Genomic DNA, 25,118 nt, shown 5'->3' on the forward strand with positions numbered 1-25,118 from the left:
GAGAATGTAAAGGCCTTCTCAGCAGAAGAAAAATGATCGGACTGCAGAGGGGTGTGTGTGTGTGTGTGTGTAAGAGAAAGCTCTAGAAATTATGCGCGGCTATTTCTGAAATGCTGTAGTAGTATCTTGTTCTGTAAGAACAAATATATATGAAGCAAAGTAGTGATGTGGTAGCCTGAGAATAAAATAGATGATAATATCCCAAATTTAAGTGTGTGTGTGGGGGGGGGGTGCTTTGTTTTTGTTTTTGTTTTGTTTTTTGTACAGTGGTATCTCGGGTTACATACGCTTCAGGTTACATACACTTCAGGTTACAGACTCCGCTAACCCAGAAATAGTGCTTCAGGTTAAGAACTTTGCTTCAGGATGAGAACAGAAATCGTGCTCCGGAGGCGCGGCGGCAGCAGGAGGCCCCATTAGCTAAAGTGGTGCTTCAGGTTAAGAACAGTTTCAGGTTAAGAACGGACCTCCGGAACGAATTAAGTACTTAACCCGAGGTACCACTGTATTCTCATTTTCTGTTGTGAACCTGGATGAAAGGTGATACAGAAATTTTAACAACAGCAACACAGGGCCAGCTCTACTATTAAGCAGAGAGAGGCAGCTGAATTGGGGTGTCATGAAAGGGCATTGTCAGGGAACTGCCATCGGCAGGACAGGAGGTGCCAAGGCTCTCTGAGGTAGAGAGAGACTTGACACCTGAAGAGGGAACCAGTAGGGGGCGAACAGGAACGTCAAGGGAAGGAGAGTCGGAGGAATGGCTCAGAGATGCTTCCAGTGAAAACAGTGGGGAAGTCTCAGGACCTCCTATAGGAACACCCGTTCCTCGGCGGAAACTGTCACGCAGAGAGTCCAGAAGACGTGTTTCCGTTAAGGAGCTTTTATGTTGGAAACGTTTCCGAAAGCAGCCACTTTCGGATTCTGCTAGCGACTGACGCAGCCATGCTGGAGGGGCTCCGTCACAGGCAGAGGTTTGAGAAGCTGTTCAAACTCTGAGGGATTGCAATTTACACACAAGCAGCTCTTCATCCCATCACAGCAATCCGAAAGTCATCGACAGCTAGCTTGTGCCAGGGAGAGGCATCATGAGCGAACCAGCAGGAACCGGAGGGGCAGCTGGAGGAGGTCCAAGCCTGGAGGAAAGGTATAGGACGTTGGAAATCCAGCTTGCCTTGCAGACGGCGAGGCTGGAAGAAAGGAGGGCTCAGGATGCAGAGAGGGGGAGGGAGAAAGCCACCCCACTCAACAGAAAGATGCCAGGATTGGTGCAGAAATTTGGGGGGGACCCCAGGAACTACCATGCCTTTAGGACAGAGATGCAATATGCTCTCAATCTGCAATTCGATGACTTCCCTGATGAGGAATCGCGAGTGGCTTTTGTAATTAGCCACCTCGAATCAGGGGCGAAGGACTGGGTTAGACCCTTGATGGCAGCAAATAATGAGATCCTAAAGGACGCGATGAAGTTTTTTCGTGCCATGGACCTGATGTTTTCCAGTGACATTGAGCAGGGAGGGGTGCGAAGGCAGTTAATGGCTTGCAAACAGGGAAACCGGACTGTCCGTGAGTACTGGACTGAGTTCACTATGTTGATTCATCGATTGGGGTGGGACTTGGCTTCTGAGCCCATTCAAATGCTTTTCGAAGAGGGTCTGTCTTCGTCCTTGAAAGATGAACTTTCCCGGAACCCCAGAGCAGAGTCTATGGACCAGCTGACTAAAGCCGCGCTAGCCATTGGAGCGCGCCAGGAAGCGAGGGCTTTGGAGAAGCGGGAGGGGAAAGGAGAACGTTGGAGGGAGCTCCGCATTCCAGACATTCCAGAGCAGCCTTTCCCGCCGGCAGAGCCGATGGAAGTGGGAACAGCGCGTGCGCGCACAGTTTCAAACATCGGTGAAGGGCGGAAGAAAGAGGGAAAGGGCGGGAAAAAATGCTATCTCTGCCAACAGCCAGGACACTTTGCCAGAGTCTGTCCACGGAGAAAGGAATGGCAAGGCATGGCAGGAGCTGTTGGGGGAGAGGTGGAGGAAAGCACAGAGCAAGTAAAAGCCAACGCCTGGCTGCCGTCGGGGCACAGCAGCCAGGCTCAAAAGCAGTGAGAGTGCCCGCACCAGAACCTCCCAGGCCTGCTCTAGTGATAGAGGTGTTGCTAGAGCTGCCAAATGGACACCCCCTACAGATCAAGGCCCTGCTGGATTCAGGCAGCTCCTGTAATTTCATGAGTAAGGAGTTCGCAGCTGAGCACCAGATACAAACCCTCCCCTTAAGTAAACCCCTGCAGGTAACCACGATTGACGGCAGAGAGCTGTTGGGAGGAGAAGTGAACCAACAGACAGTTCCCATGATAATGAGGGTGGCAAGACACACCGAGAGGATAGCGTTTAATGTGGCCACATTGGGAGGAGCTCCCATTATTTTGGGGATGAGCTGGCTGGCACTTCACGATCCTCTAGTGGGATGGCACCAGAGGGTGGTCTCCTTTGGGTCGGCGCATTGCCTGGAACACTGCAAGCAGGGGAAGGATCCAGGGGGAGCCAAGATCACCTTAGCTGGGATGGAGGTAATGAAGCAAGGGGAGGTGCCTCCGCAATATGCAGATCTGAGCAACGTATTCAGCGAAAGAGAAGCGGACAAACTGCCGCCGCATAGACCCTTTGACTGTCAAATCAACCTACTCCCGGGGGCTCAACTCCCAGTGGGCAAGCTGTACGCCATGTCAGACAGGGAGATGCAGGAGCTGAGGGAGTTCATTGACAAAAACCTGAAGAGGGGTTTCATCAGAGAGTCCCGAGCGGTGGGGGGCAGCCCAGTGTTTTTTGTGGACAAAAAAAACACAGATAAGCCGAGACTTGTAGTGGATTTCAGGGCCCTAAACGCCGTGTCGGAACCCCTGGCCTTTCCTATGCCCCGAATTGATGACATTCTGACCAGGGTGAGGAAGGGGAAGATTTTTACAAAACTGGACCTGCGGGGGGCGTATAATCTGATACGAATAAGGAAGGGGGATGAATGGAAGACCACCATGTTCACCCCTTTGGGAGCATTTGAATACCTCGTAATGCCCTTCGGTCTCCAAGCCGGCTCCGCATGTTTTCAAGCTTTCATCAACCACGTCCTGGGGCCGTTGCTCTACAAGAATTGTGTGGCCTTTTTGGATGACGTGTTGGTGTATTCGGAAAATGAAGAGCAGCATGTGAGGGACGTGAGAGAAGTGTTGGGCCGGCTGCAAGCCAATCAGCTGTGGGTGAAACTGGAGAAGTGCCAGTTTCATGCCAAGGAGGTGGAATTCCTGGGGTACCGCCTGTCAGACCAAGGATTGGCCATGGATCCAGGCAAGGTCCAGGCGGTGCTGGAATGGAAGACACCGAAAACCAAGAAGGATGTGCAAAGATTCCTGGGGTTTGGGAACTTTTATCGGAAGTTCATCAAGAATTTTGCACACTTGACGGCGCCCATCACCGACTGCCTCAGTAGCAAGAAGAAATTTGTTTGGACGGCGGAGGCGGAGAGAGCTTTTGAAGAACTGAAAAGGGCTTTCGCTTCGGAAGAACAACTTCTGCATGTGGACCTACAGAAGCCCATGAGGGTGGAGACAGACGCGTCAGACAGAGCGGTGGGGGCTGCGCTTCTTCAGCCGGGAAGAAATACGTCGGAGTGGAGACCGGGTGCCTTTTTCTCGAGGAAGCTGAATAAGTCCGAGCGGAACTACACGGTGTATGACAGGGAACTACTTGCCATTCACGAAGCGTTCCGGAGGTGGAGACATTTATTGATTGGGGCACAACACAAGGTGCAAGTGTGCACCGACCACAAGAATTTGGAGTATTGGAGAACAGCTCGAGTACTCAACCAACGGCAAGTGAGATGGGCACAGGAATTTTCCAAATTCCACTTTGAGATTTGTTATGTACCAGGCCCAGAGAACGTCAGGGCGGACGCTCTCTCACGCAAACCAGAGTACTTGGAAGGGGAGGGGGCAAGCGAAGAAAGACATGTCATTCCTGAGGACCGCTGGGTGTGTGGGGCGGCGCTGGTGGGGAGACGAGAGCTGGTAGAAGAAACGGAAACTGACGAATATGCCCAAAATAAGCTCAGAGGCCTCAGGGGAGAGGGTGAGAGCCCGGAGGGTTTTGAAGAAAGAAATGGGGCATTGTATTACAAAGGGGCACTGTATATACCAGAAGGTGAATTGAGAGGGAGGGTGCTCAAGCAGTTGCATGATAGTCCCACGGCGGGACATTTTGGACAACACAAGACCATGTGGATGGTCACCAGGGAGTTTTGGTGGCCCAAGGTGAGGGAAGATGTAAAGGAGTATGTAAGAGGGTGTGACCAATGCCAGAGGGCCAAGGGGGAAAGAAGGGCGCCGGCAGGGTTATTGGAACCACTACCCACGCCAGAACGGCCTTGGGAGGCGGTATCAATAGATTTTATGACGGATCTGCCCAAATCCAAAGGGAAGACGGCCATCATGGTAGTAGTGGACCTGTTAACTAAGATGTGCCACTTTGTAGCATGTTCACATGCAGTCACAGCGGAAGAAACAGCGAAGTTGTTTGTAGAACACGTCTTCCGGCTGCATGGCGCCCCCTTGAGGGTTGTCTCGGACCGCGGGAAACAATTTACTTCCAGGTTCTGGAGGAAGCTCATGAGCTTGCTGCACGTGGAAGTCAATTTTTCGACGGCCCGGCATCCTGAAACCAACGGGCAGGCGGAAAGAGCAAATGGCATCCTCCAACAATATCTGAGGTGCTATGTCAATGACAGAGGGAATGATTGGGTCGAAAAGCTGGCGCTGGCAGAATTTGCCTACAACAATGCGGAGCATGTGTCCACAGGGATGAGCCCCTTTTTGGCCAATTACGGGTGTCACCCCAGGGCATTCCCGGGGGAGGGGGGCGAGAGATGGAGCGTCCCAGCGGCCGAACATTTTGTAGAAGAGATGGAAGCGATCCATCGTCAGCTTCAGCTCAACTTAGAAAGGGCCAAGGCTCAATATAAGAAGCAGGCAGACAAGAACAGGAGGGAAGGTGAAACCATAAGGGTGGGGGATCAGGTGTGGTTGTCCACCCAAGGGTTGCCGTTCAAAGGGGGTTGTAAGAAATTAAGACCCAAGAGATTGGGACCCTTTGAGGTCATTCAGCAGGTCAACCCAGTGGCTTTCAAACTCCGGTTACCCAACCACATGAAATTGCATCCAGTGTTCCACAGGTCATTACTGTCACCGTACAAGGGGGGAGGTGAAGAGGAGCACACCAGGGGACCGGTCTTGGAAGAGAGGGAAAGCAGTAACCATGTAGCGGAAATCCTCGATTCCAGGTGGAAGGGCAATCAGGTGGAGTATTTAGTGGCGTGGGAAGGGGAACCGGAGTCAGAAAACACCTGGGTGACTGCAGAGGAGGTCAATGACGAGGTTTTAACAGAAACGTTCCACCAAAGATTCCCGCGGAAACCACAGCCGGTAGCAAGGTTTAGAAGGGAGTATTTCGGCACCACAGACGAGGAAGAGGAACTGGAAGGATTCGCGGAGTCGGAGTTGGAAGAAGGAACGGACTCAGATGACGAGGAGTACCGAGAGACTAGGAACCACAACGAGTGGAGAAAGGTGTTCGAAACTTCAGACGATGAGGAAGGTTCTTTCCGGGGTTTTACCTCCTCACAACCCGTAGGGGAGGAGACGGGAGGGGGTGAAGGGGGCCCTGGAGGGGAGGTGGATGTCAGGGAACTGCCATCGGCAGGACAGGAGGTGCCAAGGCTCTCTGAGGTAGAGAGAGACTTGACACCTGAAGAGGGAACCAGTAGGGGGCGAACAGGAACGTCAAGGGAAGGAGAGTCGGAGGAATGGCTCAGAGATGCTTCCAGTGAAAACAGTGGGGAAGTCTCAGGACCTCCTATAGGAACACCCGTTCCTCGGCGGAAACTGTCACGCAGAGAGTCCAGAAGACGTGTTTCCGTTAAGGAGCTTTTATGTTGGAAACGTTTCCGAAAGCAGCCACTTTCGGATTCTGCTAGCGACTGACGCAGCCATGCTGGAGGGGCTCCGTCACAGGCAGAGGTTTGAGAAGCTGTTCAAACTCTGAGGGATTGCAATTTACACACAAGCAGCTCTTCATCCCATCACAGGCATCCATCATTGGGGATGGGTGGCTGCATGGAGAGAGCTACAGGGCAACTGGTCTCCCATCTGCTGTGTTGCTGTGTTTACCGAGAGGAGGAGGGCAAGGTGGCAGAAGCTGGCGCTGAGCAAACACAGCAATGGAAGTGCCAGATTGACTCCGCTGCTGTGCTCGCGTCATGCGAAGCTCACCGCCGTTTCAGCAGGTGTAGTTTGTCATGCATGAAAAGTCATGTGGGCTTATTTACAAGGCAGAGGTCTAGGATTGCAGCCTAAATAACTCATGCCTGGAGCATAGCGGGGATTTGAAAAAATTAGGTTAGTGCCCGAATCCTGGGACATTCCAACACTATACTGGAAAAAAGAGCTTCACATGAGCTACTCATCACTATTCTCAGACGTCAGTCAATGTGAAAGCAATAGCTCTAAAGCCTGGTGACCTTTCTGACCATTTGTGGAATGGAGATGAAGTGGTGTGAAAGCAGAGTTAATAATAAAAAGCCAAACTTACTCATGAGCTACCAAGTGAAGTGTAAATTACTTTGTGCTTCTGTTGGAATCTCATATAAGTTATTGCTGCCTGGAAAGTTTCATCTTGTTAATTTCCATTAGTCCTAAAAATAGCACTGCTCTCCACAGCCACATTCAGGGTTTTCTCTCTTAGGGTTCTCAGATTTAATCAATATTTAGGAATGGACATTTAATGATTTTTAATGCACATAATTTCTTTCAAATATGTGTGTCTTGCTTCACAGAAATAATCTCCAAGAAGCATACAAGAGAGTATACAATCACAAATCTGCAAAGCTAAAATTTTATATTTATATTTATATTTGTCTATATTAAAACATTTTTTAAGATCTAAAAATGGTTCAGATTCTCAAAACAAAACAAAATGGAACATTTCAGGAATGTGCATGTCATCTAAGATACATAGTTTCAAAATATAGTAAAATACTGGCTCTCATTACTGAGTAGCACAATCTGGAAATAATTAATGATCAAAGAACAAAGAAATACACTTCTAAAAGGTGTCTGAAACATGCCACATTCAAAATGGCATGAGTGGTGGTATTCCAGGGTCTTCGTGACGCTACAGAGAAGGACCATTTCCATAATATTACAAGGTGACAGAGCATCTCCCAATGATGTTAGTGGCAGACTGGGTCAATATAGGGATAGGTGATATGTTGTATCCTGGTCACAAGTTCTTTAAGTTTTTATATGGCAGTGGACACTTGCTAGGAAATGAGATGGATTGAATATAGTGCAACTTACTTCTGAGTAGACAAACATAGGATTGTGCTGTCAGTCATGAAAGCCTAAAGTCTGCTAAGACCATATTTCTGCTTCGACCTTCAATCAATTCTTCGGTCAAAATCTAAAGCTTGTGAAAAGCTACTGTTGTTGGGTTTGAGTGGTGCTTTCTTGAAAGGACTCAGACCATGAAGAGCTGTTATGATTTGATTCCACCTTCACAGCATTTGCAGACGTGATTCGCAGAGTGAGAGCTCTCTGATCTTCCTTCCTCAAGCACAGTAGGCAGAATCCAGCAGGTCACGACTAAGGGTGGAATGAGACGTTGATGAGGAACAGGACCGTGACACCAGAAACACTCAACAAGAATGTCCTTCTTCTTTTTCTTTTTTTGTTGTTGGTTTATAAACCATGGCTTGCTTAACTATGGTTTGTTATATTGTTTTGTTTGATTGAATAATAAAACAGACAATACAAGCGACATTACAGACATTAACAATAAAAATTATAATATAAGTTAAGTTCCAGTTCAAAGAAATTCAGCTTTAGTCTTCTCAGAATAATAATAATTTTATTATTTATTTGCCACCCATCTGACTGGTTGACCCACTTTGAGCATCTCCCAAAGACATATTTAAACACAACAAAACCTCAACCACTAGAAACTTCCCTGTACTTCATATATCCTCCAAAAGGCATGTAGTTATCCATCTGTTTGACACATAGTGGGAGCCAATGTGGATGTTATATGGTCTCAGCGGCTGCTCCTGGTCACCATTCTGGCTGCCGCATTCTGGATTAGTTGTCATTTCCGAGTCACCTTCAAAGGTGGCCCCACACAGAAGTGCATTGCAGTAGTCCAAGCAGGAGATAAGCAGAGCATGCACCGCTCTGGTGAGAGAATGCGCAGGCAGGCAGGGTCTCGGCTGTCATACTGGGTGGAGCTGGGAGACAGATGCCCTGAGGCAGCTGGGGTGTATGGGGGCAGAGAAGGATTCTCTCTCCTGAGCTTCCCTGACTACTTCCCTCTTTGTTCTGGCATCTAGAGTAATTTGCTTTTCCCTCCCAGAAGCAGATGATGATGTGTAATGCGGTGGGAGGCAGGAGAAAGTCCTACTTGCGACATCATGTCACATGCTCCCATTACTACATACTGTACTACAGAGGAGAAGATGAAGAACTGAAAATGAGGCTGCCATTTTTGGCAGCCATCCCATGTTCTTCATCACATCTAGTCCCACCTTGAGCCCATTTGCAAATTGTTGGGTCTTGTTTTTGTTTCAGCTGAGTCCCATGCCATCGCTTTCTATGGGAATTGCTCATTCTGACTAACCTTTGCTGAATTTACATCATAAAGCCTTTCACTGTTCACATGTTCATCTTCAGGTTGGCAAGGAATGAAACATCTGATTTGCATGTGCAAATCAGCGATCAATCCGGCATCTTTTATGTATCCCAAATGCTCAGATGATAAAATTTTGCCTAAGCTCATCTCGTTTGCTGTCTATTAATGAAGAAATTCTATCCATCTGTATGCTGTTTTATTTCCACTAATAGGTGTGTGTTCACACATTACGCTGGACACAGGGACAAGCTGTCTGTACACGTGCCAGTGCTTGTGTGAAAGAGGGTGTGCTTGTTCACAGTTGTGTAGAACTCAACTATTGTGTGCACAGGTGCACAGACTGTACACTTGCTGCACATTACATGTGAATAACTGAACAAGTGTACAGCTGTTGGGTATGCAGATACACAGAATGTACACTCACTGAATGTAGCATGTGAACACCCCAATGACTTTATTTGTTTTTCTGAAAAATATGAACCTTTAAGCTAGGCTTCAGCAACCTTGAACCTCCCAGATACTTTGGATTGCAGTTGATGGGAGTTGTAATATGAAACCTGCTGAGGGTACCACATTGGCGAAGGCTGGTTTAAAACTTCACCAAACCTATTTTAGCGAGGCCCAGAAATGTAATATATATCATCATCACCACCATCATCAAAAATGGCCCATGTCCTGATAGTCTTTTGTTTTAAAGAAAGTGTTTTTCAGCAGTAGTTGTGCTAAACAGCCATAATTTACACCCCTTATTGCACTTGGTGGAAGATATTTTTACATGTCATTTTTCCTCCATTTGAATAAAAAAACCCCCCACACATGTAAACTGTCTTTTGATTGGCAGGTCGACAGGACGGAAGTGATCCGAACTTGCATAAATCCCATCTTCTCAAAGCTTTTCACAGTGGACTTCTATTTTGAAGAGGTTCAACGGCTGCGATTTGAAGTCCATGACATCAGCAGCAACCACAATGGGCTTAAAGATGCAGACTTCCTTGGTGGCATGGAATGTACTCTTGGGCAGGTAGGAACCATGGCTTTCCTGCTTATTACTTTCTGGGTAAATCTATAACTACTGGCAAAACTCGTTCGTTGTGCTTTCTCCATGTAGGAACTGGATGAAATGAAGGTTTGAATTTGATGGCATTTTTTATCGTTGCTGTTATTATAATTCTGTTTTAACACAAAGGCATCTCCTCCCAACGGTCTGGTTACTGTCTGTGTAGCTTACAAACGTACCCCATCCCTGCAAAAGGTAGCTATTTTGGAAATTGCACCAGAGCCCACGCCTCCATCACCTTAACCCAGTGCTTTAATACAGACCTTTGTTGGCAAGGTGATGTCTCTACTTTTTAAGATGCTGTCTAGATTTGTCATTGTCTCCCAAGAAGCAGGCGTCTTTTAATTTCGCGGCTGCTGTCACCATCTGCAGTGATCACGGAACCCAAGAAAGTAAAATCTCTCACTGCCTCCATTTCTTCCCCTTCTATTTCTCAGGAGGTGATGGGACCAGTGGCCATGATCTTAGTTTTTTTGATGTTGAGCTTCAGACCATATTTTGCGCTCTCCTCTTTCATGCTCATTAAAATAATAATAATAAAGTAATAATAATAGCAATAGTAATAATAATAATAGTAAGAAGAAGAAGAAGAAGAAGTTGCACTAAAGGGGAGGGAGAAACTGCAGCTCTTTTGGACTCCAGTAATTCCTGTCACTGGTTGTCCAAAGATCTCACTTATCAATCACAACTTTGACTTCACAGCTTGGCTAAAAGCACTGAAAGGTGGGACCAGCCAGGCTGGTTCATCTCACAGAAATCAGTAAGCTGCACATTTTGCATCAATTTACCTTCCTTCTCAGAAGGATATAGGCTTACTTAAAAATAAAAATAAAAATAAATCAAAGTCTGGACCCCCTTGCAGGCATGGGCCCAAGTGCACCGTTATCTGACATTGAGCCTGGGAAGTTTTCCATTATCTTAATGAATATGAGCAAAGTACAGACTGAAAACTGTATTATAAGTCTGACAGATGAATTTTGACCCACTGAAAGCCAGTTTTTGCCTGCAAAATGCAGACAAAAGAGGTCAAACTTAACAGTCAAAGGGTGCTCATTTAGTCATATCGGAGATCTTCCTTGAAACTTGACCCCTGAACTACTGATATTTGTTTGTTTGCATTTTTGATATTTCAGCAGCTTCTAATATCTGTTTTCTGCTTGGTTGCAACTTGCTTGCTTAGAAGCCAGCAGTCTTTATGATCTTTCTTGGTAGGGGATTTTTATGCCTATAAATAAGCAATAAACATGATTTATAATTGATGGCAGTTTCCAAAAGGTGACTAGTTAAGAGGCATGCATATTCAAAGGGCAGTTTAATGCCAGTAAAAATTGATTTCCTCTCAATTATATAATTGATGCCCTGCATTGCCTAATTTTTCATTACTGTCGAAGGCAATGATGAAGGCATTTAACTGCCAAATTGATCCATTTTACTATTCGTTTGTTTGACAGCTTGTGGCTGAGAGAACAAAAAAGCCGCATTTCTGTGTGATAAATATTTGCTGTGGCAAAATTACTCTTCGAGAACTGCACTCCTTTAAATGAGCGAGTGAGTGACGGAAGCATCAAAATAATTCCAACCACGCTATTTAAGAAAATGTAGCTACTGCATGAGCAAAGATCTCAATGTTTGACACTTCATTAGAAATCTCTCAGGGTTTCTTACTGGAAGGTTTGTAATGAATCCCATCTTGTACCTGTTTATGGACTGCATTCTATCTTGCTCCTTCCTCAAAGGAGCTCAGAGTGGTGAACATGGCCTCCGCTAAATTTTATCCTTACATCAATCCTGCAAAGTAAGTTAGGGCCAGTCACAATCTCTCAACCTACCATAAGTCCTAAAGTGAGCTTCACAGCTGGGTGAGTTTTTGAACCTCTCTCTCTCCAGGGCAAGGAACGCAGGTGGCGCTGTGGGTTAAACCACAGAGCCTAGGCCTTGCCAATCAGAAGGTCGGCGGTTCGAATCCCCGCGACGGGGTGAGCTCCCATTGTTCAGTCCCTGCTCCTGCCCACCTAGCAGTTCGAAAGCACATCAAAGTGCAAGTAGATAAATAGGTACCGCTCCGGCGGGAAGGTAAACATTGTTTCCGTGCGCTGCTCTGGTTCGCCAGAAGCGGCTTAGTCATGCTGGCCACATGACCCAGAAGCTGTACACCGGCTTCCTCGGCCAATGAAGCGGGATGAGCACCGCAACCCCAGAGTCGGCCACGACTGGACCTAATGGTCAGGGGTCCCTTTACCTTATTCTCCAGGGCAACACTCTGCTATGAATAATGGCTCTCAATGAGAGGTGGGAGGTTATATGATGCTGTTAAGCAGAACGTTGGTCATAGAATTGGATAGTGAAATCACTGCTGACAGCCCCCCCCCCCCCATTAACCAAGAAGCTGAATGAGCCAGGGTTAATCTTCTACCCTCAGGCAGGAGATATAGAATTATAACCAGGCGTACCAACAGGCTTGTTATGTATTGAAGTGCTCACCCTGGCCACCAGGGGTATTTTGTATATAGTTTTCACTCAGGTCCACATCAGTTAAATTAGGCAGGAAACCCTGGGTTGTTGTTGCTACAATGTTGACAGCCGGCTGCCTATAAAAGCAGGCCGGCTGAGCTGTTCAGTTCAGTTCACTTCAGTTCCAGCTTACTTATAAAGAACTACTTGGAGGAATCTCTTGTGTCGTCTGCTTTGTCAACCCACTACTTAATACTAGCGACAAAGGTGGGATAAAACAGTTTCTATCCGTGGGCTGTTAGGCTGCTGAACAGAAAATAATATAGTGCAACTGACTTTCGGGGTTGGTGTGTTGTGCGACAAGCACACAGAGTGCAATGAGATTGAGTTTTTGTGTCGGGGGGAGGGAGGCTCGGTTAATTTCATTATACACAGGTTGTACATTGACAATAAAGGTATTATTATTGTTATTATTACTATTATTATCTCCCAGCACAACCCCCTCACAAAGTTGTTGTGAAGATATAAATGTGCTGGTCAAGGTGGAGGTGGGGAATCATTATCAGGGACAGAATTTTCTGAAAATGTCAATGTCAAGCCAATCCACACAATGCTTTTCTAATTCACGTCTTGTTCCTTGATTTCAACAAGAAGTATTATTATTTTTTACCACTTCAATTAACAATATGACCCGTTCTCACATATTATATACACTGTTATGTGTATTATTGCTTGCATATATGCTCCGGGTTTTTGAAAGTATGCAGAAAGATACAACAGAGCATATCACTGTATAAAAATACTTACACATTAAAATGATGCTGCAGAAACTTAGTATCACGTTGGGGCTAGACTCTTACATGCATTATGCACATAATATTTTTGCAAAACATTTTGCATGCCATTTGTCTATTTTTTAAAAAAGAAGCATGAAAATGTAGCTCAGACAAAATGGGTACTCAAATGCAAGAGACAGAGCTCTTTTTTTAAAGCTAGCCCAAACATTTTAGTTGGTCTTGCATTTGATATTTGCTTCTCATAAATGAAGCTTTGCTTTTCAGCCCTCCTTTTTCATAGTGTTCTTCCTTCCACCATTGAAGCTGTGGCACATTTTGATTTATTGCACAGTTGCCAGAGAAGAAAATAGGTGCCAATCATGTTTCTCTCCCCCCCCCCCCACCAGGAAGTTAAGTGAGCATATGACAGATAATTGTAACAGCTTGCAGATTGACAGGGTACCTCAATCTTCCAGCCATGCAGGCAGACACTGAATCAAAAAAGCAGCAATATCTGCTTTATTTGATGCTTCGGAGGCTGTGGCTTAAGGCAGAAGTAGCTTCAGGGAGATGCATGACCAAAATGTATTATCTCCCACTGATTGGTTTCCCAAACAAGAGGCGTTGGTGCCAGGTTATGTCTGTCAGCAGCAAGCCATTCTCCCTAGTTCCAGATGCAAGGGTTCATTTGTGCTGTTCTGTTTGGGATGTTCTGAGGCATTGCCCTCACTCTCACTTGGCTTCATGGTGATGCCATGAGTTGACAAATCGGAGTGAGGGCAATGCCCTGTGAGGGGAAAATGGGGACCACCAGGATGATTATCACTGGTGCTGCCCAGACTATGAAACAGGTGGAGGTGATGACTGAAAAGGTGAGTAGGGTGCATCATCATCATCATCATTTTATTTGGATGCCGCCTTTCCACAGTTAAAACAATGCTCAAGGCGGCTTACAACATAACAAGATTTACATAATTACCAACATCACAAAAGTCATACACAATAAATAAAACACATCAAAATGTACACAATCAAATGGAAAACAATTTCCACATAAATAATGAAATCTAAAACTAAGAATACATCAATAATATCAATCACAATTTAAAATGACATAGATAACAAAGAAAAGCCATTTAGAACAAAAACAGGAGCAGTTTCAGAAAGTCTTTTGCCCTCTCACCATGAGCCCACACTCTCAGACAAAAAAAGTTCTGAGGTTGTAAATACAGTGGTACCTCGGGTTAAGTACTTAATTCGTTCCGGAGGTCCGTACTTAACCTGAAACTGTTCTTAACCTGAAGCACCACTTTAGCTAATGGGGCCTCCTGCTGCTGCTGCGCTGCTGGAGCACGATTTCTGTTCTCATCCTGAAGCAAAGTTCTTAACCTGAAGCACTATTTCTGGGTTAGCGGAGGCTGCAACCTGAAGCGTATGTAACCTGAAACGTATGTAACCCGAGGTACCACTGTAAGTGGTTGCTCACCTTTTCTTCAGCTTCTAGAAATGATATCCATTTCACTTGAAAAGTTATTGTTTTTACGATGATGGTGATGATGATGATGATGATGATGATGATGATATCTATACCTGCTCCCTCCCCCCCAACAGACACAAGTTAAGTATGTGCCCACCAAGGCACTGCAGGAACATGGGAAATGATGTTGGTTTACCTCAGCTTGCTGCTTTGTTAAAAAAGCCTCAGAATGACTTACCAGGGAATGCAAACAAATAAAACCAAATTAAAAACAGCATGCAATATAAAATTCCCCAAATGCTCATCCAACCATACAGTAAAAATTGTAAGTCCTACCCCACCCCACAAAAAGATGAGCAAAAGAGTAATGGCTAACTTCAGCACCCAAAGCCTGAGTTAATTCAAATGTCTTAGCCTGACAAGTAAAAAAAAAACTGTCTATGAAGGAAGGTGCTAATCATTGCTTCTCTGGTAAACACAGTCCGCAAATGGGGACACAACTGAAAAACCCATTTGTCACAGAGGTGGCAACAATCCTATATGCATGTTGGATTTTTTTTGCCCAGAAGTAAGTTCCACTGTACTAGTTGAAGCTTCCTCCCTAACCAGTGTGTTCAGAATTGCAACCTTGATTCTAGGTTTCTTCTAAGTTTCTGTGCAAGAACTATTTTGAGATCGTTCACTAATCCTTCATCTTTAAAACCAGATTGCGATCTCCTGCGCTGTGGAATTACTTTATCTCTGTTTTAGTGAATTATTTGGTGAGACATGTGCATACATTTCTTAGAGGGAAATTACATCACAAACCTAGATACATTTTCTAACACCCTCTCTTATCATTTCCTGCAGATTGTTTCACAGAGAAAACTCTCAAAATCTTTATTGAAACATGGCAACACGGCAGGAAAATCTTCCATAACGGTAGGTCCATCTGAATAAGCTTTTCTTTTGCCTCAGGATATTTTTTATAAATAAAAAAGATGCAATATTCCTCACATTGACTATAACCCAGATTGTTTAAAAATGTATTTAAATACAAATGCAAAAATTAAATACAGTTTTGTGGTGGGGTTTTTAAAAAAATCACAGAATGAAAACAGGGAAACAGGGGAAAAACAGACTCATGGATGAGCACTTTTTAATGTAATCTTCATGTACCAACTTGCAAAGGGTTAGCAGTTTTAGTGTGTTGCAACAGAAATTTAATTGCACTAAGTCTCAGTGAAATCAGTGGGACAGATCAATAAGAACTTAATCCGCACCAATTTCAATAGGAACAAAGTATAAACAACTTAGATTTCAATCCTAACTCTAAGACCCTAGAATTCAATAGGACTTCTGTGTATACATAGGTAACGCTGCAACCCAAGTCCAGATATAACCCAAGGTATTTTCTTTAGTTTCCCATTATTTGAGGAATTATCTAATCAGCATTATAATATGGGCATGTGGCCACAAAACGCAATGTTAAAAACTCAGGGAAATTTTAATGGGGTTTAAAATTTATATTGACAGTATTTGTAACCTAGTTAAATGTCTCTCATGGACCTGAAACCCATCAAACAAATGAGATCAGCGTGAATCATCCGGTCAGTGAGCCTGGAAGAGTAATTTTGTCTAGATTATAAGGAGCAGTCAAATGTTCAGTGACTTGTCTAAAACTAATAAGTAAACAGAAACACTTGGGGGTGTGAGAGAATTTCAGCAAATATGGAAATGGGAGTAGAAGTTGCCAGTGTTTGCTTACTCAAGCCGAAGGCCCATCTAGTCCAGCATCATGTTGTCACAGCACCCAACCAGATATTGATGGCAAAACAATGAGCAGGACATGTGCGCAGGATCACTCTCCCCAAAATTATTCTGAGGTATTCTGCTTCTGGTGGTAGAGGCAGACCATGGCCATTGTGGCTAGTGATAGCTGACAGCCTAGCCCTCCATGAATTTGTCTAATCCTTTTAAAAGCCATCCAATTTGATAGGTGTGGCGATCACACAGGGTCCCCAGACGTTTCACCGTCTATTGAGCCCTGTGCCACCACTTTATTTCTCGCTGCCACCACCCAGGCCCTACCTGGTACAATACCGAGTCCAGTCAGGGTTACATTGGAACATTCACTTCTGTTTATTTATTGCAGTTTAACAAGCGTGTGGTTTCATAAACGGTATCGGTCAATTACAATCATGGGCTGCCTATCCAGACCTATAACTTCCGCCACCTGCTCTCACTCACTAAACCACCTCTCAGATATTTACTTGTCTTCCTAGCTCCTAACTCTTCCTGACTCAGCTTATTTCGCTACACTAACTCAACCTACCCATAGACTCTATCCCAGTTCACTCCCACTCCAACCAACCACCCAACTCCCAACGAACTCCCCTCTTTGCCCCTCCCAGAGCTGGTTTTATAGTCTCTCTGACTCCACCCCCTTGGGTTCTGATTGGGTAAGTTGTTTAACTATTTCACCTCCAGCACTCTCATATGTTAACGTCACAGTAGGTACCACTCCTTCTTGTGGGAGCAGATACCATAGTTTACCTCTGCAGTGTGTGGAAAATTGACTCAGTTTGTCTACACTGAATCTTCCGTAGTATTATGAGAAAGAAAGAAAAACTTCTCCTGATCCCCTTTCTCCACACTAGGCCTGGGTGATGTATCAATACATCGCCCAGGACCGGTTTGAGGGCCAGAGTGCCATGGCAACTTCACTCAGTGGCATATCATGGGTGAAGGCCCCATCGCGCTCTGGCCCTCAAACTAAGGGGAAAATGAGGCGCCGGAGCCAGTGCAGCTCGTTTCTCCCTCAGCGTGCTGGGTGCTGTCAGTGGACAGCCTCCAGCCACTGCCTGGCACGTGGAGGAACGAACTCCATCAGCCCTGGTCCTGCAAGGGATCAGGGTGAAATCACCATTGCTCCTGCTGAGGCCCAATGCAGCTTGTTCCTTCCTCTGCTTTTCAACATTGCAATGTATTGCTAAGTTTGGCTGGTGATGTATCACAGTGTTGAAAAGCTGATTATCGCCCAGCCCTACAACACAACACATATTTTTTTATATGCAGCTATACACAGGGGGATAGGGACGCGGGTGGCGCTGTGGGTAAAACCTCAATGCCTAGGACTTGCCAATCATATGGTCGGCGGTTCGAATCCCCGCGGCGGGGTGAACTTCCATCTTTCGGTCCCAGCTCCTGCCCACCTAGCAGTTCGAAAGCACCCTTAAGTGCAAGTAGATAAATAGGTACCGCTTTATAGCGGGAAGGTAAACGGCATTTCTGTGTGCTGCGCTGGTGCTGGCTCGCCAGAGAAGCTTCGTCACTCTGGCCACGTGACCCAGAAGTGTCTTCGGACAGCGCTGGCTCCCGACCTGTTAAGTGAGATGAGCGCACAACCCTAGAGTCGGACACGACTGGCCCATACGGGCAGGGGTACCTTTACCTTTATACACATGGGAGGGACGCGGTTGGTGCTGTGGGTTAAACCACAGAGCCTAGGACTTGCCGATCAGAAGGTCGGAGGTTCGAATCCCCACGACGGGGTGTGCTCCCGTTGCTCGGTCCCTGCTCCTGCCAACCTAGCAGTTCAAAAGCACTTCAAAGTGCAAGTAGATAAATAGGTACCGCTCCGGCGGGAAGGTAAACAGCGTTTCCGTGCACTGCTCTGGTTCGCCAGAAGTGGCTTAGTCATGTTGGCCACATGACCCAGAAGCTGTACACCAGCTCCCTTGGCCAATAAAGTGAGATGAGCGCCGCAACCCCAGAGTCGGTCACGACTGGACCTAATGGTCAGGGGTCCCTTTACCTTTACCTTATACACAGGGGTGAGGGGGATCAGTCTCAATTTCACCGAAACATTTTTATTTAAAAAAAATTTCAAGTTGTGTACATGAGTGTGAGAGAGTGGGATCACACTTTAACGTTGCCTCCCTCTCGGGATAGTACTTGTAATGATATTGCTTAGCTATGTGTAAGTCTGTATTCTCCACACCACGAAGCCCTTATTGCTAGGATAACAGATTTATTATTCAGCGTGATTCTGTCAGAATGGACAAAATAGACTTCTGCCCCATCCTCTCAGCTCATTGTCTGGTGAGCAGTGGTGCCCTTGTTTGGTTGGCATCTGTCTGTCTTGAGAGACAGTGGAGTGGATCCCCAGGACTGAATTAACAATGCTGCCCAGAAATGGGATATCCCGGCTTTAAATTATATTGGCATTTGTGCCTCATTTCATTCATTTTTAAAATTTCTGTACCGCCCCTCATCCGCGAATCACAGGGCAGTTTACAATATAAAATCACAAAAATGCATAGTAACAAAAGCAAAAACCACCACTCCTCACACACAGTTTAAGAGGACATAGATGGTTTAATTAACCAAAGGCCTGGGAGAAGCTGGACGTTTTTTTCCTGGCGCCTAAAAGATATTTAACAAAGGCATCAGGCGAGCTTCCTTGTCACATTTGTCACATTTCTGCAGCCTCACAGGGCTTACTACATAAGTGAAATCTTCATGAAGGCACATTAGGAAATGGCACTGTTCCAGATTTAATTCCACCCCCACCCCTCCTCCATTTAAACTTATCTGTGATTTTTCACCTAGGTGATTGCTGAAGAATTATCTGGTAACGATGACTATGTTGAGCTTTCCTTCAGTGCACGGAAATTGGATGACAAGGTAAGCCAGCAGTTTGATGTTAACCTGACCGAAAGACATCATAAGAATGCAGACAAATGAGTTTTACTCAGACATCCCCTGCCGCAGCTATTTTTGGAATGCTGATGTTATTAAACATATCAGAGATTTCAAATCAATGCTCATAATAAGGCTTTCTTCAAGTTGCATAGTAATTAGATTAAAAAAGAGAATCCCAATGGAATGTAATTAAGACCAAGACAATTCAATTATGCTGAGACCTCATGTATTTAAAATGCCGCCAATCACATCAGTTGGCTTTTTTTTACAAGCCATCAAAGACATAACATTCCAGATTGATGCCTTAAATTATAAATTTAGGGACTGCGTGGAATAGTTTTGAGTCTGGGCTGTTGTTTTTCTGGAAGGTTTTCCTAGCTGCGCATATCAGGCAACAGGGAATTTAATTCCCTTTGTGTGTGTTTGGCACAACTTTTTTGCTCATTTAACCAAACAGTCCTTATTCTATGGAAAAACTTTATTCTTCATTTCTCTGTACTGTAATGTCTGCACAGCGCTAGCAAAATTCTCATTGTTATGAGTGGTGGAGGCGTTGCAGAGATCGGTAGGGGGAGGCAGAACACAATGATCTTAACATGCACACACACACACAATAGTTTCCAATAAGTGTGGAGTGAGCCACCAGGGATCAGAGGGGCTGAAAGACAGCAATGTTTCCAGGTGCACATAGGAGTGGACTGTAGCCATTCATGCATGTGGGGAAAAGGCAAGGGGAGCATTTGATGGGACCACTGGTTTGGTAGTTGAACAATCCCAATGACCACAACCTTTGAAAATACACCTGCTTCTACCAACACCACCTTGGTTGTTCCTCGGTCATGCTTGTGTGCAGCTAAGATTCTTGGCAGCTGGGTTTGACCTACACAGATCACTCTTTTTGCTCCAGTTACGCTAATAGATCATACAAGCACAATAACTGAGAATTCCTCATTTAACTTAATGGGAGGTATCCCTTCTATAATTATGAGTTCTCATCTAGCAACTGGGGGGCAGGAGCAGTAATGACCTGTGGCCCTCCAGATATTGTTAGACAACAAGACCCATCAGTCTCAGGCAGCATGGTCAGAAATGATGGGGGATCTAGTCCAGCTGCACCTGGCGAATAGCAGGTCCCCTCTTCCCATTTTGGATGAAGAGCAGCTGTTGGGGTGCCGGCTGCAGGGCCTACTAGTGCTGACATTTCCCCCACCCCCACACTGAGTGGTAGATTTGGGAACTACTTTTTTAAAACAAATCCCATAATGCTAAGGAGTGATGCTGCATTGTGAATACTCACATTTAAATGTCTACCACTGCCACCACTAGTGAGATATGGAGGGTGACTGCCATGTTGTTGTTGTTGTCATTTAGTCGTGTCCGACTCTTTGTGACCCCATGGACCAGAGCACGCCAGGCACTCTGGTCTTCCACTGCCTCCCACAGTTTGGTCAAACTCATGTTGGTAGCTTCAAGAACACTGTCCAACCATCTCGTCCTCTGTCGTCCCCTTCTCCTTCTGCCCTCCATCTTTCCCAACATCGGGGTCTTTTCCAGGGAGTCTCAGCTTCACGATCTGTCCTTCCAGTGAGCACTCAGGGCTGATTTCCGTAGGAATGGAGGACCCTCTCAATCCTGGTACCAGCCTGGAGGTCTGTGCACAGGGTTGACTCCATTGCTGAGGCTCGTAGAGAGCCAGTGTGGTGTAGTGATTAAGAGCGGTAGTCTCCTAATCTGGGGAACCAGGTTCGCGTCTCTGCTCCTCCACATGCAGCTGCTGGGTGACCTTGGGCCAGTCACACTTCTCTGAAGTCTCTCAGCCCCACTCACCTCACAGAGTGTTTGTTGTGGGGGAGGAAGGGAAAGGAGAATGTTAGCCGCTTTGAGACTCCTTAAAGGGAGTGAAAGGCGGGATATCAAATCCAAACTCTTCTTCTTCTTCTTCAACCTATGAACTGCTCCTGCCTCTGTGCACCTGCTTATTGTACTGAGACCATTCATTTTAAGTCAGTGGAACTATATTATCTTGAGGTTCAGGTGTAAATGCTTAAACACTGTTCCTTGCAGTCAAAGATTGCAGGCAATCAGGAAAGTAAAACCATGCGGGGAGCGGTGGAAGAAGGTCTGTTCATCTGGGGGAGATTATGACTATGAACAGCATTAGCCTGCGAAGGCTGCATATGATTAGTAGTAGCAAATCTAATTAAAACGGCCAGAAATATTTAGGTGGGCAGAGTGTAATGATTTTGTAATTTGACTAAAGTGCAAAGGTTAATAGCATCCTTAAGTTAGGGATCTTTAATCATTCTAACCATCCAGGACCTTTGGTTTTGCCTCTCCTCTGAAAGGTGAATCGTGCTTCATTGGGGAGAGAACTGCTAGTTCTCAATCTCCTTTGAAAACCTGCCTATTATATTTAACTCCTTGGCAGGGAGTCTGAGAGGCTAAATTTAAGCGTTTTCACACACACACACATGCGAAGCCACACAGCACAAAATTATAGCAGGCTTGTTAGCTGTAGTTTGTGTTCTGGTGGTCATGCCAAAAATATATATATTTTTTAAAGCACCTCCCAAATTACAAAAGAGCAGGTGCACCCGTAGCTGATTTTCCTTTCTTTCCAAAAGTGTACTCTATAATCTGGCGAAAACAATGGCCTTGCAGGCAGAGTTAACATTATAGCTGTTAAGGTCATTCAGAAGATTTGATCCCAAGTATGTATCAGGAGCAGAGAGACAGGAGTTCCACAGCCTTACAAAGAACATCAAAACAGAGGAGAATATGCACCAGTGGTGCTGTTGTTTTTTAGAAGACTGTGCTAATGTGTTCGGCGGGACAGCTCTCTCAAGATTGTATCACTGGAGAACGTTTGTGAATGCTTACCTGCTTACCACCCTGGAGAAGAACCTTCGCTGCGTTTAGGAAAATGGATAGGCTAGAACAGACGTCTCTCTCATTCTGATGTTCAAGCCGTGAGTGCCATTGCTTTCACAGCCAAAACAGCACTACTATCTCACAAGGGGTAGATAGCAGCAGGAGTGGAGGAGCCCCATGTTTTGCAGGAGATACAATCTTTAGGAACCTTTAACCCACCAAGGTGGAAACCCAAACACACATCCCAATGAGAACTGAGTTCGCTCAGTGGTTGCTGTATGTTGCAGGTGGGTGGGGGTGAAATGGAAAGCCAGATACAGTGGTACCTCGGGTTATGAACTTAATTCGTTCTGGAGATCCTTTCTTAACCCGAAACCATTCTTAACCTGAGGCGCGCTTTCGCTAATGGGGCCTCCTGCTGCCAGCGCGCGATTTCCGTTCTCATCCTGGGGCAAATTTCATAACCTGAGGTACTACTTCCGGGTTAGTGGAGTTTGTAACCCGAAGCGTTTGTAACCCGAGGTGTTTGTAACCCGAGGTACCACTGTACAAGAGAGAATGTCACAGAATGCTTCACGCTGTCACATCTTGCTGCAGCTCTCACTTGTTTCACACAGGGAAGTTTTTTTACAAGCATTTAAATGTAAATTTAAATCCCCAGAGTGATGCACCCTCATGATTATTATGGCTATGTAAAAGGATTCTTTGTTAAAATAAGACTATTACGTGATAATTCAGGATTAGGGCAGATTAATCTTGAGTAACGTAGGCTTACCTGTCTTCATAGGCCTTGGTTGGCATTGTAGATATCTGACTGAAAATGGGTTTCTTTTAGGGGAAGAGAAAGCTCTAGGAGAAATAAGGTGTGGGGGTGCTCCTTCTCACTCTACCCAGCAATTGCAGCTTCCTTTTGGGGTGCTGTTCTGCACCCCAAAAGAAGGGATGAGCAAGAGAAAGAGAGAGAAAAGAAAAGCCTTGTGTACCTTTGTGCCAGAACAAAGAGCTTGAGAGAGGGCTTATCCACACTTCCCTTTTGCCTCACCCTTTCCATGCACAGGTCCACACTTACATAAAAGCTCTGTGTCCGGGTATGTCTGTGTGTTGTTGTTGTTTTCACCCTGGAGTTTCCCCCGCGAAACGCTGCTCTTTGGCGTTCAATCGGAGCAAATGTCAGTTCATGTTTTTCATAGGTTACTTGTTCCCATTGAGTTTTAAAGAGAGTGTTTTTGTGGGGAATCCTCTGGAGCAAAAGAAAAGGTGGCTGGGGGACGGGCCTGGGTCACTGAGCTCCAAAGCGTGGAGCATGCCTGCAAAGAGCAAACATAGGCGCTCATCTTCCCAAGCAGCTGCTGCGGTTCAAATGCCCCGACTGTGTGCCATCATCACCATTTTCATCATTTTTAATTTGTATACCGCTTTTCTGTCTTACAATACTCACGACTGAAGAAACAAAAAATGTACATCTTGTAACAATCTAATGCAATACAAAAATGTGATAATAAAACATAACTTTAAAATAGGCAACCTCCATCAAAAAAGTATCATTCAACAATCATTAGAATAGTATAAAATAATAATATAGACATATAAAAATTAAACAGAAATCCACTCAACAGTTACAATAATATCTAAACTATAAGCAATAAAACAACGGCAAGCCACAGTACATAATACAATACAATACACATCGAGAAGCAGAGAGTGGGGCAAGGCAGGTAGAAGGAGGCCTTGCCTGATGGAGCCTCTCCCCTCAAGGTTCTTCCTCCAGGAACAGCTCCCTTATGAGGACTCCGAGGGCTGGAGGGAGGGGCAAGGCAGGTGGAAGGAGGCCTCGCCTGATGGAGTCTCTCCCCTCATGCTGATGCCCATTTTGGCCCTCCCACCTGCCTGATCCTTCAGCTGCAGGTTTACCTGATGGTAGTGATTGGCCTGAGAAGCCACCCACCATTTTAAATTTACCATGATGCCCTGGGTGACACTATGTCAGAGCAGTATGAGCAATTTTAAATGGCAGGGAACTCAAAGTTGTTCGTCGTTGAACCTGGTGCTTCTTCTACCCACTGCCCTGCTGGTGTCAATCGGATTCGCCAGGATGCAATTTGCCAGGAGTCCCCTCAAACCTAGAGGTGGCCCTCTATGTGTCCATCTCCCTGGATAGAAATACAGTTGACTCACAACTTGTGCGGGAATTACATTCTGGAGATTGCGTGTAAAGTCAAAATGGTGTATTGTCGGAACAAGCCTAGCGCCAACCCTGGTATGACCACCTGCAACTTTCTGAAGCTGCTGTGCAAAGAGAGCCTGCCACAAGGAGGAGAACATAAAAACCTTGGCGAGGAAGGTCTTGCGCAAGTTTAGGGAGGCTCTTGCAAGTTCTTCTAGTGGTGACTGGGAGCGGCCACCGAGACCATATAACACCAGTCTTGAAAGACCTACATTGGCTCCCAGTACGTTTCCGAGCACAATTCAAAGTGTTGGTGTTGACCTTTAAAGCCCTAAACGGCCTCGGTCCAGTATACCTGAAAGAGCGTCTCCACCCCATCGTTCTGCCCGGACGCTGAGGTCCAGCGCCGAGGGCCTTCTGTCGGTTCCCTCACTGTGAGAAGCCAAGTTACAGGGAACCAGGCAGAGGGCCTTCTTGGTAGTGGCACCCGCCCTGTGGAATGCCCTCCCACCAGATGTCAAAGAGAACAACAACTACCAGGCTTTTAGAAGACATCTGAAGGCAGCCCTGTTTAGGGAAGCTTTTAATGTTTGATGTATTACAGTATTTTAATATTTTTTTGGAATTATTATTATTATTATTATTTATTATTTATTTATTATCTTGGACAGCCACGCAAGGTCTCGCAAAAGCCTCTCAGCCCCGAGCAAGCAACTCTGAGAACTTAAGAGCTTTAAATCTCTCCACCTTGCGTGTGCTTAATTTGTGCACTTTTGGGTGGCCCGCCGCCAAACGTGTAAAGCTGCGATCATACAAGTTAAAGGTGCACAAGTTGTGAGATGACTGTATGGAAAATGGCTGTCAAAATTAGCAGGATGGCAGCAAAAGTGGCAACAGATAAATAAGTAGTTTTCCACGGTGG

The 25,118-nt window shown here is 45.6% G+C and overlaps 1 protein-coding gene across 4 annotated transcripts in view; it reads left to right on the forward strand.

Moving 5' to 3' along the window:
- CPNE4 (copine 4) overlaps nt 1-25,118 on the forward strand; it is a 199,372-nt gene that overhangs the window by 106,510 nt on the left and 67,744 nt on the right. For all 4 annotated transcript variants that reach the window (XM_083404983.1, XM_083404982.1, XM_083404984.1 and 1 more), the window contains 3 exons: nt 9,556-9,735; nt 15,325-15,396; nt 19,069-19,143. In XM_083404983.1, coding sequence (XP_083261109.1) covers nt 9,556-9,735; nt 15,325-15,396; nt 19,069-19,143 — 327 coding nt within the window. The remainder of the gene's footprint in view (nt 1-9,555; nt 9,736-15,324; nt 15,397-19,068; nt 19,144-25,118) is intronic.

The sequence above is a fragment of the Podarcis tiliguerta genome (genome assembly GCF_965153285.1).
Source record: "Podarcis tiliguerta genome assembly, chromosome: 12".
NCBI classification, from domain to species: domain Eukaryota; kingdom Metazoa; phylum Chordata; class Lepidosauria; order Squamata; family Lacertidae; genus Podarcis; species Podarcis tiliguerta.